This window comes from Merops nubicus, unplaced genomic scaffold (genome assembly GCF_000691845.1).
Source record: "Merops nubicus isolate BGI_N331 unplaced genomic scaffold, ASM69184v1 scaffold10415, whole genome shotgun sequence".
Classification (NCBI taxonomy): Eukaryota; Metazoa; Chordata; class Aves; order Coraciiformes; family Meropidae; genus Merops; species Merops nubicus.
In genome coordinates this window covers 1-15,074 of record NW_008611607.1, presented here as the reverse complement: position 1 = coordinate 15,074, position 15,074 = coordinate 1, and the positions used below count along the sequence as shown (strand labels likewise).

Below are 15,074 nucleotides of genomic sequence, written 5' to 3'. Positions count from 1 at the left end.
CCAAATATCCTTCAAAAAAGAGATAGGTGAAGATGACATTTGACCTCAGTGGAACTTTGGATATCTGAAAAGGACTTGCATGGGTGTGGAGCATCCAGTGCTGTAGGATGTATGGACATAGTACTGTAGGGATGAAATGAATTTTCCAGCAGTATTCTGCAGAATGTGTGTGTGTCCAGTGCAGCTGCTTTGGAAGTAAATCACACAAGTTGAGAGGAGACACAGACCCAGAAGTATAAGACAGGATTTATACTTTAATTTTGTTTTTATCACGTCGTTTCTACCCTTCTGGTTTTCCTTCCTTTTGTGTGGTGCTTTTTTATGTGGATTCTTGTTGGTTTTAAGACTGACATGTCTCTGTTATCTTGTTGGAGTAACCACAAGGTGCTGTATGTTGTAGGTACTTCTTGCTGTGTGTGAACTACTTCTTTTATGGAGAGACTGTGGCTGATTACTTTGCTACCTTTGTTCAGAGAAGAGAACAGCTTCAGTTCCTCATTCGTTACCACAGGTTTATCTCTTTTGCACTCTATTTAACAGGTAAGTGTTGGAAATTGCAAACGTGAAAGAACTTCAGGCTGCATTTGTTTCTGTGCTTATTGCTTTAAAACAAAAAAATGATAGCTCCCCAACTTTAGGCACTTTCAGTTTCTTTTTCCCCTTGATGTTTGATGAAATGAGGTGTTTGCAGTTCTGTTTTACCTGTGAAAAGGTGAATGTAAACTTTGCCTTCACTGAGAAGAGAGAAGCCTAAGCAAGTAGATGAGAAGTTTGAGCTAACAGTGCTCAAGAGAAGCTGGCCTTAAGAAATGTTGATTGCTGGAGAACTGGGGCTATTTTGGCAGCCTTGTAGGCGTAGTTACTGTGCTGCCTTGATGCCTTCTTGTGCAAGTGTTCTGCTAGGTCAACAGCAATAAGATTTACCAATATGCTTTAAACCGATTATTCAAAATGCCTGAGGCTTGATTTTTGTCTGCAAGATATTCAGATGCTTGCTGCATGGATAGATTTTCCTCCTTATCCAAGGAAAGACTTTTTCAAAGCCTCTTTTCTAAAGAGAAGAGACAGAAGCTGGCAGTGTTGTGGGGTTTTGCTTTGTGAACATGTAAATATAGTCCACGGTGTTTTCAGCAATCTAGTTAGTATTATTTTAGCCTAAAAATAAATCAACTCTAAGATTTAAGATTGGCCTAAGGGACAGGAGACTACAATGCTACAAATACTTGTAAACTGTATGAGGAAACTTGATCTTCATGGTGAACTGTCAGCCTGGCTATTGGTAATTTATTTTTTTTTTTAACTGGATAAAAATTCTACTCACTGCTTAGATCACAAGCTTGAAACCAGCTTTGCAAGACTTGACCTTTTTCTGCTGGCTTTGGCTTGAGGAAACTAGATGAATGCCTCATCCCTGCTGAAGGGCAGTGAGGGGAGAGCTGGGACCAGGCAGTGGTGAGCAGGAGGCAGAGTGCAGCAGAGCCCCTTGCTGCCTTTGCATTGGGATGGTGGGGCCACCAGGGGACTGGCTCCAGGGTTAAGGGTCGTTTGAGGGCTCTGGAGCAAGTTGCCCTAGGGGAGAAGAGGTGCTGTGTTAGCCACCCAGAACACTGCTTTCAGCCAGCTGAATTCTTCAGCTTCACTCTTGCACTGCGTGCAGCCCTGTGCCTGGCTGGGGGAAAGGGGCAAGCTAGTCTCTTCCTTTCAGTTATTTCTGTTAATTATGCAAAATCAGCTTGCCAGGTTGTTTTTTGAGTGGTTTTTAAAGGTGGTAGCCTCCTCCCCTGAAAACTGATGTCTATGATGGGACCTTGTAAGTAATGAAATGAATGCTCTTTCCTGATGTTAACTAAATCTTATGCTCTCACGAGAAGAATTCTATGTGTCCATTTAACTGAATACAAGAAAACACTCCTAGCAGCAGAGAAATTAAAAGCTGCTTCAAGAGAAGAGAACAACAGGTATATCACCCTTCAGTATGATTACATGTGAGATGGTACAAACTCCACTTGCTTTGTTTTACAGGCTTCTGCATGTTTGTTTTGAGTTTAGTGAAGAAACATTATCGCCTGCAGTTTTACATGGTGTGTATCCCCCACTCTGCTCTCTCATCCCTGTCACTAGAAACACTTGTGTCCCTGTGTCCATCACACACCTTGGAGGAGGGGTGTGGAAAGTGTGCTCAACCCAACAGCAACGGGGAACCCAGTCGTGCTGAGCTGTTTGGGAGCTGTTCACCTTGCAGCTTTTTGTCCCCCCAACATGGGATGTGGCCTCTCAGTAAACACAGGGTGAAATTGGGGAGGTCTGGAGCACGTACCCTGTGGCATGTCACCCCTGGTGACAGGCTGGGGTGAGAGATTGCTGGAGAAGAGGGTGTGCATCTCCCTCCCAGGTCTGGAGCCAGAGAGCTCAGCATAGCATGGGAAGTGGTTCTTGTGACTCAAGTGGTGGTTTGGAGAGGCCCCACTGAAGTCCTGTGAAGGGAATTTGGTCTTAACCCCTGCGTGGAAGATTTATTCTGTGGCACTTAGCAGCAGTTCTGGTCTTCTGCTGTGCTGTGCCTTGATAGATCATTAACCTCTTGTAACTGTCCACCTAATAAGCAGCATAGTAGCTAAAGAAGAGCACAAACCTTTTTCTTATATGTATCTTATGCATCAAAAACTAATTTTTTTAACATCACAGGTGAAAACAAAACACAAAAATACCACAAAAAAACCCAAACCACTGAAACCCCCCAGGAACCCTCCAGCTTCTATATGGAGAGGATCAGAAGCAGAGTAAAAAAGTCACAGTACAGCTCCTGTCCTCAAAGCACTTGAGCAACTGGGGCATTGTGCAACCTAAAAATTAATTCCTAAAGCTCCAGGGAGCAGTTAACCCCTTTGTCTCTACAGTGCTTTAGGTGGCACTTGACCATTGAGGATCCCTAGTTCTAGACAAGGACTTAGCTGAGCCCTGAATGAGCATGCAAAAAAATCTTTTACTCCAAAAAAATTACCCTGTTTGTGGGAGAACTTGCCTGACAGGGAGATGCAGCATTTCTAGGAGAGGTGGTTTTACCTTCTAATGTGCAAAAAACCAAAATCACTCATCTTCAGATTGGTGCAAGGTAAATAAATTAATTTTCCATTATTTTTTGGGACGTTTTCCCCTTCTGGAAAGAAGAATTGCAGCAGAACAGAGGGAAGCTGTGTAGCCATTGTGTGGCAACACAACGTTTGGACAGACAAGGAGAGTATCCAGTTGGTTTTAGGTGGTGTTCCAATATCTTTTTAGTACAAATACTAAAAATTTTGCTGCAGAAATGCTTTAGTCAGCCAGCAGGCAATATTTTCAGAAATGTTTAGATATTGCTTGCATATCTTGAGTGGTCTTAACTGGAAGTAGGTGCTGGCTGCCATAGGAAAATAAAAATAAAGAAGTGAGGCATTCCAAGTGTTGAGATGCTCAGACATTTGGAGTACTTAAATTTGGTGTTTCATGGAAAAACCATTCATCCTTGATTTAAAAGCTTTTGGAAAATAAAATCTGTTGTAGATTCTTTTTAGTAAACTGTCTGGAAACCACTTTATCATACACTGGCAGCACAGAATAAACACCAAGTATGTACAGCAATGCTGAGGAAGATAACTGTTTAAATGAGCATGCACATAAAAACTAACACTCCATTTTTGCTAATCCTGAGGGTTTTCCTGTTCCATGAGAGGGCTGGTGTTCTGTCAGGAGAGATACCCACGTCTGTGTGCCATGGCTCTTCCCATGAGTAGTTCATTGCCATTGTGCTGTGACAGTTCTAACGTGTGTTGTGTGTATATACAGAGTATCACATTGCTCTCCTTCCCCTGCTGCTCTCATGCTGAGGGTCAATGTCTGATTAATTCGGGTGCTCAACTGCACCTTAAAAAAACTCTGGGTGGAGGTAAGTGATAGGGAAACCTGCTGAAGTTGCAGCCCTCGCTGCAGGAAGCCAGCTAACTTGTGATATACCGTGTGCATCCATCTCCTGCATGGTCAGCAGAGGTGGGCTCTGCTCTGAGCTGCTGAGAGCTGTGGCTGGCAGGGCTGGGCAGGGGGGGCACTAACTGTTGTGTTGTTGCGTTGTTGACAGTTCGCATGGACTCATGTCACTTTGCTGATCACTGTAACTCAATCTCATCTTGTCATCCAAAATCTCTTTGAAGGCATGATCTGGTAAGGGGACAGTAATTAACTGCTTTGTAACTATTGCTGTGGAAGGTTTGTTCTTTTACACAGCTCTGGGTAGGGGGTGATCAGGGGAATAAACTGAAGGAACATCAATGTCTGCTTGGGAGGGGAGTGAGGAACTGGGAAAGGGATGAAGTAAAGGGTACAGCAGAGGAAGCAGAAAGCTCTTTAATTAGATTTGCAGCCACGAGTATGATAGTTTTGAACAACCACTTCATTTACTTGCAGGGAATAGGGTTGCTCGTGTGCTTGGTGAAGTAGTTTCCACAGCATTCTGCTGAACAGCTGAGGACCCAACAATTCTTTTTCAATGATTTGGGAGCTTCAGGTTTCTCAGAGCTGTTTAAGTTGGGCCACTTAATTTGAAATCCCCAATCTGGCCACCTCCCCTGCCACTTTCCCTGATAAATTCAGAGTGCTGAAAATATTTAAAGAGTTTAAGTCTTGGATGTTGTTGGATCATCTTAATGCCCTATTTCCAGCAATATGTGAAATTCTGATGATGTAGTTAAGCTTGATTACTTAAAACAGCTCTTCAAGGAGAGGGTGTGTTTTTCCCACCCCCCACTTCGTTAGTGACAGTGTAAATTACAAGCTGAGAAAGAAGGAAGGAGCACATGGAGGATGATTCCTGTTCTTCCAAGGCCAGAGCACTGCACGTTCTCCTTTTCCTGATGTGTGTACCACTGGGGAACTTACAGCAGAAAAGATGTGCTTGTAGTTAGAGAACCCAAAGCCTTTGCCAAAATTTGTATAAACAAATTCTTTTCATAGTGGTCATGCTGATGTGCCAACAACTGCCCCTGGCTGCTTGCTAGCCTGCTGTTTTTATTGTCACTGGTGCTAGGCTGCTGGGCAGGTGGTCCCAAAACCTGACTTTCAGCTTATTAATACATCCCAGCTTGGAAAAGGGAATAAAAAAGAGGACAACAGGCTGGAGTAACAAATTCAGGTGCTGTCTGCATGCAAGGAACACAGTTCACACAGGCTGCTCCAGACAGAAGGAAAACAATCTGAAACCTTTTTTTCTTTTTTTAATTTAGATATCATTGAACTTTACAAGGAATTTGCTGGCTTTGATGTTACCAGTAGCTCTAATATGTTTATATCTGTTCATTTCTTCTTAGCTGTGTTAAGGAAGAAGTTAATACATCCCAGCTTGGAAAAGGGAATAAAAAAGAGGACAAAAGGCTGGAGTAACAAATTGAGATGCTGTCTGCATGCAAGGAACACAGTTCACACAGGCTGCTCCAGAGAGAAGGAAAACAATCTGAAAACTTTTTTTTCTTTTTTTAATTTAGATATCATTGAACTTTACAAGGAATTGGCTGGCTTTGATGTTACCAATAGCTTTAATATGTTTATATCTGTTAATTTCTTCTTAGCTGTGTTAGTAGTCTTCAAGCCTGGTAGGAAGAAGACAGCCTGTCCATGCTTTAAGCTCCTGCACCAAAATAACATTTTAACTTGAGCTAACTTGAACTTTAATGGTCTTGACTGGCTGCAGGCTAAAACCAGCATAGGTAAAGATGCTGCTCATGGGAGAGCTAGGTGACCACGTAAAGAAATGTAATTCCTTCTAAATACAACAGAAAAACTTCCCAGGAAGAAATGCTGCTGATTCAGTTTCTGTCCTGTGTGTGGGTTCAGGCAGCTTTTCTTTCTCTCCATGGAACTTTTAATGTCTTTCTCTAGGTTTCTGGTTCCAATATCAAGTGTTATCTGCAATGATATTACTGCTTACATTTTTGGATTCTTCTTTGGCAGAACTCCATTAATTAAGGTATGTGCTTGGGCACTTCTTCTCTAACAAGCTGTTATAATTTATAGCACTTTTGATACTCATTCAAAAGCCTGTTAATGGAAAAAAATACTTTGCACTGTACTGCATGGTGCACATCTCTGCTAAAAAATCTAATTGACTGTCCTGTTTCTGAAGATTTGTAAATGGAAACTGGGATTAATGTGAATCTAATATTGACATTACAGTATAATACAGCTCGAGCCTGTTGCATCACCATTTATAATCCCTGTCTCTTTGCATTTCATGTAAAAGTTTAACTGCATGCTTACCATGCAAAAACTGTAATTTGAAATGAGCTGCCAGGGTATATATAGCTAGTCCTCCTTTGGTCTCACTGGTGTAGCACCAAGAAGGGCTTCAATAATAATCTTCCTGTTCTGGTAGGATGTGCAGGACCCCACAGAAAGCCATGAATGATGATTTTCGTGATGTTGCCATGTTAACTTTTGGGTATTTAGTTGGTTCTGATGTTAAACTGCCCCTAAATTGAAGACATGGTGGAATGTGATGAAGAGAATAGGTGGTTTGCTGGTTTCTCTGTGCCTGCAGTTGTTGCTGGGTTAGTTGGGCAGTCTGTGTAGGAAGCTGGTGTCTCCTGAGAGCAGCAGTTGTCTGAGCCAGGCTTCTGTGGTGATGTAAATGTGCCCTTTCTAGCACACTGGTGCAGGTTTCCAGGTCTGCTGCCTGGAGGAGCTCAGCTGGAGCAGGGGCAGGCAGCACCCCCAGACTGCAGCAGCAGATGGGAAGGGAGCTCTCTGCTCACTCTCAAGCCACCCAGTGGCACCAGCCAAACTGTGGCACCTTCCTCCCTTGGTGGGACAGGTCCTAGCCAGGCTCCTCTGTTTATCCTGTTCAGTGGCTACAGCTGAAACACAGTCAGTATTTTACACCTACCTTTGAAAAACCAGCTAGGAGCTTAATTCAAGGTTGGATGCAGCCTTGTGCAACCTGGTCTGGTGGGAGGTGTCCCTACCTGTGGCAGGGGGTTGAAACTAAATGATCTTTAAGGTCCCTTCTGACCCAAACCATTCTAGGATTCTATTAATTTTCACAAATGAGGTCCAGAAATAGAGTAAAAAAGGGTTCAGTGATGCAACTGCTGAGGTTAACTGATGTCTTTTGTGCCTAGCTGTCTCCCAAGAAGACCTGGGAAGGGTTCATTGGAGGCTTCTTTTCCACAGTTGTATTTGGATTTATTGTAAGTAACCACAGGACTTTTCTTCTATAAATTCAGTCTTCAACTGCTGTTTTTGCTTGAAGTAAAATTACTGACAGATTTGGTCAGCTCAGACTGCTCAGTGTAAGAGTTAGGGATTTTTTTGGCTAGAGAATTCTGCCAGTTCATAACTAGCTGGAAGGGTTAGGCAGGGCTTGCACCTCTCCTCAACACGTTAGGCTATGGACCAGTTCTGCCATTACTGTTACTAAATCTGAATTGTTTCATCTATCAGTTGCATCCCTGTTTTGAAATGGAAGTTGATGGATGGCATTATTTATGTTTGTCAAGTAGCACTTCTGTGTCACGTGCTGCCCAGTGACTTTGCACCTGAGAAGTCGTGTGCATGGGTGGTATGCAGAGGAGATCCCAGCCCACAGTAACTGTTCTAGTGGGTAATTCAGCAGAACTCATCCCTGTCAAACGTGGTAGAAGCAAGAGTTCAAGTTTTGATGGAGAAGTGAGCTACAAAGAAATGAGTGGCTAACATTTGTTTGATTTCATAATGCAGAAACGTCCAGTAGATACGAATCAGGGAGGTGAAAAGGAAAACAAGTTGGGAAATCATCACTAAGCACTCAATGTCTGTGTGTGTCTGCGTTGTTGAGGCATTCTCCAGACTTAGAGTTTGCTCTGCTCTGGGTCTCTGTTATTAAAGACTTTCCTTTTGCTCAGCTTGTGATGACCAAGTCAGCCATTACAGGATGATTTCTGACTGTAACAACAAATGCCTGTTTCAGGAATCCTTGTTTTGCTTTTCAGTTTTCCTATTTTTTGGCTCAACATCAGTACTTTGTCTGCCCTGTGGAATATAACAGTGAAACCAACAGATTTGTGACAGAGTGTGAACCTTCAGAGCTCTTTCAGATGAAGAAGTACTCTGTGCCACCGTTGCTTCAGGCTGTGTTGGGATGGGTAAGGGAAAAACAAGGCCTTGGTTAAAATGTAAATCATGCTTCCCAGCTTGAATGGGTTTTTGAACCTTTTTAGAAAGGTTTTTGAATGCTGGTAAGGCTTGAAAGGTAAGAACTGAATGGATACAGGGAGTCCTCTGCATTCTCCTCTTCATCATGTAAGATCTTGTGTGTTAGTGCCCTTACTTTGTGCTGAGTGAAAGGAATACCAGTGATAGCTCCATGGGAGATAGTCACTAACCTTCTACCTCACACCCATCACTAACCTTTTACCCTGGAAGAGAAAAGTATGGCTATGACAAGAAAAACTGAATGGATACAGGGAGTCCTCTGCATTCTCCTCTTCATCATGTAAGATCTTGTGTGTTAGTGCCCTTACTTTGTGCTGAGTGAAAGGAATACCAGTGATAGCTCCATGGGAGATAGTCACTAACCTTCTACCTCACACCCATCACTAACCTTTTACCTCACCCTGGAAGAGAAGTATGGCTACGACAAGAAAGCACAGAGTGAAAACTGGAAACCAATCCTAAGAATAAAAGTAATTATTGGCTACAGTTGGTACCTGGAAAAACAAGATCCCATCTAGAAGGAGCTCTCATATTTTCATACCAAATGAATGTACTCTTGGTTCAGGGACAGTGGGGTTGGGGTTGGCCTGGAAAAACAAGATCCCATCTAGAAGGAGCTCTCATATTTTCATACCAAATGAATGTACTCTTGCTTCAGGGACAGTGGGGTTGGTTGCAGATTTAATAAGGATTTTCCTATGCAAAAGCACAGTGTGGACTCAGCAGGGAGAGGCTGTGCTGTGTCCAGCTGCACTGTGTGTTTTGGTAAAGGGCAGGGGAACACCCAGCTCTGTGCCAGTCTAATAGCTATTAGTTAGCCCTAAAAAGAGATGGCAGTTCCACGTGTCCTTCTGGAGTACTCCTGCCAGGCTCTAACAAGCCTTTTAAAAAGGATTAGTTTTAGCACTCTTTATAAAATATCAAATTGAATCTGCTTGTTTGGAAATCAGCCTGGTTTTGGTTTTCCCTCTGGTATTCAATTCCTCATGTCCTCTCTCAAAAATATGACCAGATGTTATGTTTAGAAGAAATTCTGCTTGATGTCAAAAGATGTCAAGCCTTGTGTTTGACCTCCCAACAAGACTGACTTAGTTCTAACTCAGAAACTTTTCAGTTTGACCAACTGAATAGTTTAGCCTAAAGGAAAGGTGTCTTAAAATAACTGCACAAAGTGGTCAAGCAGTGAACTGGTGTTGGCCAGCTGTGATGGAAGTCAAAAGAGAAGGTACAGGGGTTTTCAGCTGCAGATGGTGGTTCTCAAGCCTTGCCAGGTGGTGAGGCCAGCACAGCACATCCTCAAAGGCTGGAGCTGTGCAATTGGCTTGAAAGGGCTGAAAGCTGAGTCACAAAAAAAACCCAAACAGGCAAAAAACAACTCACAGCCCCTAGACCCTGAGAACCAGAAAAGCCAAACAGACTGAAAAAACTCTAACAAACCCTAACCAACAAAAAAACCCCTTTTTTCTAAACTATATCAGCAAGGAAAAGAGGTGCCTGTTGCCAGTGAAGTCTCCTACCTCCAGGGACTTGGACAGATCAAACCAAGTTTCCAGTCTATAAGCAGGCTGAGAACAGGATCTGTTTAGATGCAACAGTTCTTTACAGTATTGCTTGGTGTCAGGAAAACTGGAGCTCTGTAGAGATTTGCTCTGTAGCAGCCCCATTTTAAGATATTTAAGCTTAAAATGCCCTCAATGAAACATATTTAACTACATTGGTGATTGTTTTCCTTTGTTTTCCTTGCAGGAAACGGTGACTATGTACCCATTTCAGATGCACAGCATTGCACTCTCAACCTTTGCTTCACTAATTGGGCCATTTGGAGGATTCTTTGCCAGTGGATTTAAAAGAGCTTTCAAAATCAAGGTGTGTAATGACTCCTGTAAGCTGGTTTTGTTTTGGTTTTCTTTTTGAATTAGATAAATTGATGGGCTGGGGTATTTTTGTCATCATTCCTTGTAGTCCCTGTTGTTTCAGCAGAGGTGTGATGATGCTGGAGCTGGTTTTAAGCACCAGCAGCAGCACTTAGTTTTATCAGATATCCATCTATGCTGTTCTTAAAACTTTGCATAATCAAAACATGACTTTGGTGTTGGAAATGTAGGAATAATTTGGTTTCATACTGCAAGCCCTGTTGCAGAAGTGGTTTAGGTGAGCGAGGTGTGAGGTGTTGGACTCAGAGGTAATCTGTAGCTGCCCAAGCAGCCCTGACAGTGCTTTACCCTCCAGGTCGTGGCTGCCTGTGTTTTACCAGTAATATCTGGTGTCAGGTGCCCCAGGCATGGCCTGGGTGCCTTTGCCAATGCAGGGCTGCCTGGTGGCAGGGGGGTGTTGGCAAAGGCTGTGCTCTGGCACCTCTCTTTATTGCAAGGTGTGTGCTGTCCCCTGTGGCAGCGTTCTCCCTGCCTGGTATGAGGTGGCAGCAGGAGTGGGGGAAGAGGGCAGCCCCAAATTTTATCCCAACCTTCTTTCTGTCTTGGTAGGACTGCTGTAGTTCTTATCCTGTTGCTTGTTGCTGTTTTTGTTGTTCCCTACGTCCACCAGTTTTGGCACGTGCTTTGCCCAGAAGTGTATAAACCTCCCTGTTTGTGCTCAGCTCCCATCCCTGTGCTTGCACTCTCCCCTCTGTGCTACACTGGCCCCAGCAGCTTCTCCAGCACTTTGCAGCTACAGCCACGTGCTGGGGTTTCACCCAGAGAGTCCCCAATGGAGTGTGGGTGACAAAAAGGCTTTTTTGGGGTAGCTTGACTGATACAGCTGTTCTACAGACAGGATTGGGTGACACAAAGGTAGAGTACTGGGCTTCCTTTGCATCAGAAATACATTTTTTTTAAGTAGTGATCATTTTTTCACTACAGAGTTTTTTTATTATGTTAAATATATTTACATTGTATGCACACATTATGGCTTTTAACTGTGGTTACCAAGTTACCAAGAGGTAACTCATCAAGGTTACCAAGAACCCAGTGACAAAGGGGCAGGAAAATGAGCACTATGACTTGTAAAGTCAGTGTTAGACAGTGGAAAAGAGTCCTCAGGTTGCTGCTTCTTGTAGCAAATCCATATTCCCTGGAAACAAGTGCTTCAGCAGCAGGTACCAGTAGCAGAGGAGGCAGCAGAAGTGTTAAAGAGAATTACATCCTGCAGAGGCAAGAAATGTCAGCCCCTGGCTTCAGAGGCTGGCTGCAGGATGGAGTGTCTGTGGGCACCCAAGCGTGTTGGGTATGGGCAGACTTGCACCTGAGCTCCCACTGCTCTCCTGTGTGGTACTGTGGACAAGCTGTTCATCTCCTCTTTCTCTTCTCACCCCTTGACTCACCTCTGCAGTTAAAAACTCCTTTAGCAAAGGAGGCCCTCGCTAACTTTTGGCTCAGTGCAGTGAAACTGCAGCTGAATGGCAGCCTTAATGTGCTGCTGGGGAGTGGTTGGTCCTTGGTGTTTCATGGGGATCACTGACCATCATGTTTTGTTTGTTTGTTTCTTGTTTCCCTGTTCTTCACACCCAAAAGGACTTTGCAGACACAATCCCTGGGCACGGAGGGATAATGGATCGCTTTGACTGCCAGTACCTGATGGCCACTTTTGTTCATGTCTACATCACCAGTTTCATAAGGTGAGGGCTCCTGAGTGTGAACTCCTGCAGCTTGCACAGGGTACTTCACACGAGTCGTGTCCTGCACAGCTGGCACAGCAGAGATCTCAGGTTTCTAAGCCTGATTTGTGCAATGGTTTCAAACACAGGACTGCTAAGAACACGTGTCCCTGCCCAGGGGGTGTGTCAGGCTGGACCTGTGCCTCAGTGTTCCTCTGACTGCTCTTAAAGGTAACCTGGGTATCCTAAGGGCCAGGAAGTTTTGTGTAGCAGCCTCTTAGAAGTTTTACTGGAATCTGCTGATTACCAAGAGGTTTGGGGATGGGGCTTTGAGCAGGAAGGTTGCTGCAGCATCTTGCTTCCCCCAGGTTGTCCCTGCAGAGCCTGGGAGACTGCAGCTCTGCCTGTCAGTATTTCTCAGCCACTTGACTTGGGATTTTTGGTTTGAGATGAAAACACTGTGGTTAAACTGAGGAGACAAGTTCTTAAAAATACTACTCATCTTCCCTGAACCACGCCAGCTTTCAGGAAGGAGTAATGGAAATGACAGTTCTCTTGGAGCCAGTCATTTTTGTCCCTGGGGCAAGCAGTGAGCAGGGGGCTGTAGGTGTCTGAACTGATACATGCCCTTAGTTTTGTACCTGCATGTGGCTAAATAATTATTGGATACCTAATCAGCAACAGATTCTTTGCCTCATATTTGGCCCATCTTAGAAGCAGGCTGTAAATAAGTGACCGGCTAAAAATGAGGCTATTACTTAGAAAAACTTGGTTTAATTTATGGTTTTCTTTATAGACTCAGCCAACTTTTTATTTGTTTGAATAATATGCAGCTTATCTGGCAACAGATACCAAACTGAAAAAGATCTGTTGATGAAAAATGCTCATTACAGTGATGAAGGATGAATCAGTGAGTCTTGCTTGTCATCAGCCTTTTCCTCTCCCCATCTGACAGCAAGTCCAAGAAATGCTCTTCAGTTTCTGTTCAGATGGAGCTGAGGAGTTATTACCTTGCCAGGAATGCATCCCGAGGAGACAGGCTGGGAGAAAGTCACCACTTGGTGTCCCCAGACATTGTTTGTCCAGCAGGAGGAAAAGGGAAAGCTGTCAAAAATTTTCTTAGAGCTGCTCCTCACAATTCAAATTTTTCCTCTTTCATTGACAGGGGCCCAAATCCCAGCAAGCTGCTGAAGCAGCTGTTGATCCTGCAGCCCGAGCAGCAGCTGAGCGTGTATAAAACCCTCAAGTCTCACCTCCTGGAGAAGGGGCTCCTGCAGCCACCCCCCAGCGGGTAGCTTGGCACAGAGGAGGACCAGAAGAAACCTCCTTTCACAAGCAGCCTTTGGGAAAGCATTGCAGAGATGCACACAGATAATAGCTAAAGGAGAGGAGTGTGTGGCCTGGAAGAGGTGAATGTTTCCTGAAATGAATGTGAATGCTGGGACTGCCTGGCAGGACACAGCAGATCTCTTATCCCAGAATAATGCCCATGCTTGCAGAGTAGCAGTAGACGTGCTGTTTATTTTAGTTCCTGAGGTGGGGGCAGCAGTCTTCCTTCAGCACCAGCCTGACAGGCTTCGTAGGAAACAAGGAAAACAAAATTCACTGTTAGTTTTTAATGAGTTAATGAATACTGTATATCTTAGCAATACTTTTTTGGTCTCCAGTGGTTCCTGAAGTGTGAACAGGTGAAGCAGGTGGTCACTTCTGTGTAGCCCAGTGCTGAAACTACAATTGACCAGAAAATGCTTGTTAGCCTGATCAAATTGGTACTTAGAGCCTGCTGTATCAGGCTGCCTGTCTTTACTAAGTCACTATGAAGGTTAACTTACCTCTATTTTTAATTTAACAGCTTTCTTAGGAAACTATTTCATGCTTTCAAGAGAAAAAAGTACCCTTACTGAAATATAGCTGGGCTGTCTGGACTGTAGAGCTGCTATTTTTTTGTTGTTGTTAATGTTATGGATTATAAACAAGCATCTACACCCAAGAGTAGAGATTGCCTGAGAAAATGTGATTCTCCCACCACAGATTGGGAAGAATCTGAAGTTTAAGCCCATGGTTTCCATGGCCTGGTGAGTGTCTGGAGACAGTAATTCAAGCCTTATTTCTTGTGCCTCTTAATGACTGCATAGAATGGGGGGATTTCCTTCTTTTTGAAAGCACTCTGAGGTCCTGAGTGAACAGTGAAGTTTAAGTGCTGATTGAGTGACGTGTTGCTTGTGGAGGTGGAAGGTTTTATCTCGTGGATGTGCCCAGGGCAAGGCAGGGTGCATGGTGTGAGATACTGAGAGGGTCCTCGAGCACACTTGGGTAACCACACAGGTGAGTGGGGAATTTGTCCAGAAAGCAGCTCTCCTGTCAGCTTAGTGGGGCCTGTGGGGAAAGCTCATGCTCTGTAATTCTCAATCCCCACTGTTTTCTGAGTTTTTTCATTGTGTGGCATGTCTCAATGCAAGAAAAAAGACAAAGGGTTTTCTGAAATGACAAAAATGGCTCCTGTACAAACAGAAAGCACAAATGCCAATTTAGTTTTGGTATGCTGTAACTTGATACCATTTAATTGTACCAACTAATTGTAAATAAGTTTCCCCTGTGAAGAATGTACCGATGCCACATATCTGTGTATATAAAATACTAAAAGGGATGTGTATATATATATTAAAGGTGAAAATTTTAAATAGTTGGTGCTACTTGAGGATAAAACCATGGAGGAAGTCACTAGTTCTGTAAGATTCAGGCTGTTTCTGTGGCAGAGGACACAGCTGAGAGCACCATGCAGGGCACTCTGGCACTCAGCAGCGTGTGGACAGCTCGTGTATGGAAGAGCCCCTCTGTACACAGCTGGGAAACCCAGGCAGGCAGTGACTCCTCTGATGTCAACAGAGTTAAATTGCCTGACCTGAAGATTGCAGCACTGTACTGAAGGAAGACTCCAGGAGGTGAGAAATGTCACCAGCTGCTGGTCCCTCGGCGCCCGTGCGACTGGGCTCGTTAATTGGAGGGCACCGAATGTCAGCCCTGGAAGGGCAGCACAGCCTGGGGCTAAAAGGCCCCACAGCTGGGCACTGGGACCTGTGGAAAGGTGCCTCAAAGAGAAGGGAAAATGAGAGGGACCAAAGGAGCATGCCTGGAAAACTAACTTTGCACTGAGGCTTTGGTGTATGGGACTTGGGTAGATGCTTGTGGCAGAACAGCCACACTGCAGCTGGAGTGTCTTTATCCTGGGTACTGAAAGAAGATATGATTTAAAAATTAAAAATTATAT

The 15,074-nt window shown here is 44.0% G+C and overlaps 1 protein-coding gene across 1 annotated transcript; it reads left to right on the top strand.

The window, feature by feature from the left end:
* Positions 1-400: 400 nt before the first annotated feature.
* On the top strand, positions 401-13,101 carry LOC103773888 (phosphatidate cytidylyltransferase 1; the record flags this gene model as incomplete). Its single annotated transcript, XM_008941267.1, has 9 exons — positions 401-540; positions 2,023-2,081; positions 4,112-4,194; positions 5,905-5,992; positions 7,143-7,211; positions 7,992-8,144; positions 9,961-10,080; positions 11,724-11,827; positions 12,972-13,101. Coding segments are annotated over 9 exons (946 nt in total), but the record flags the coding sequence as incomplete, so codon positions are not given.
* Positions 13,102-15,074: the final 1,973 nt, after the last annotated feature.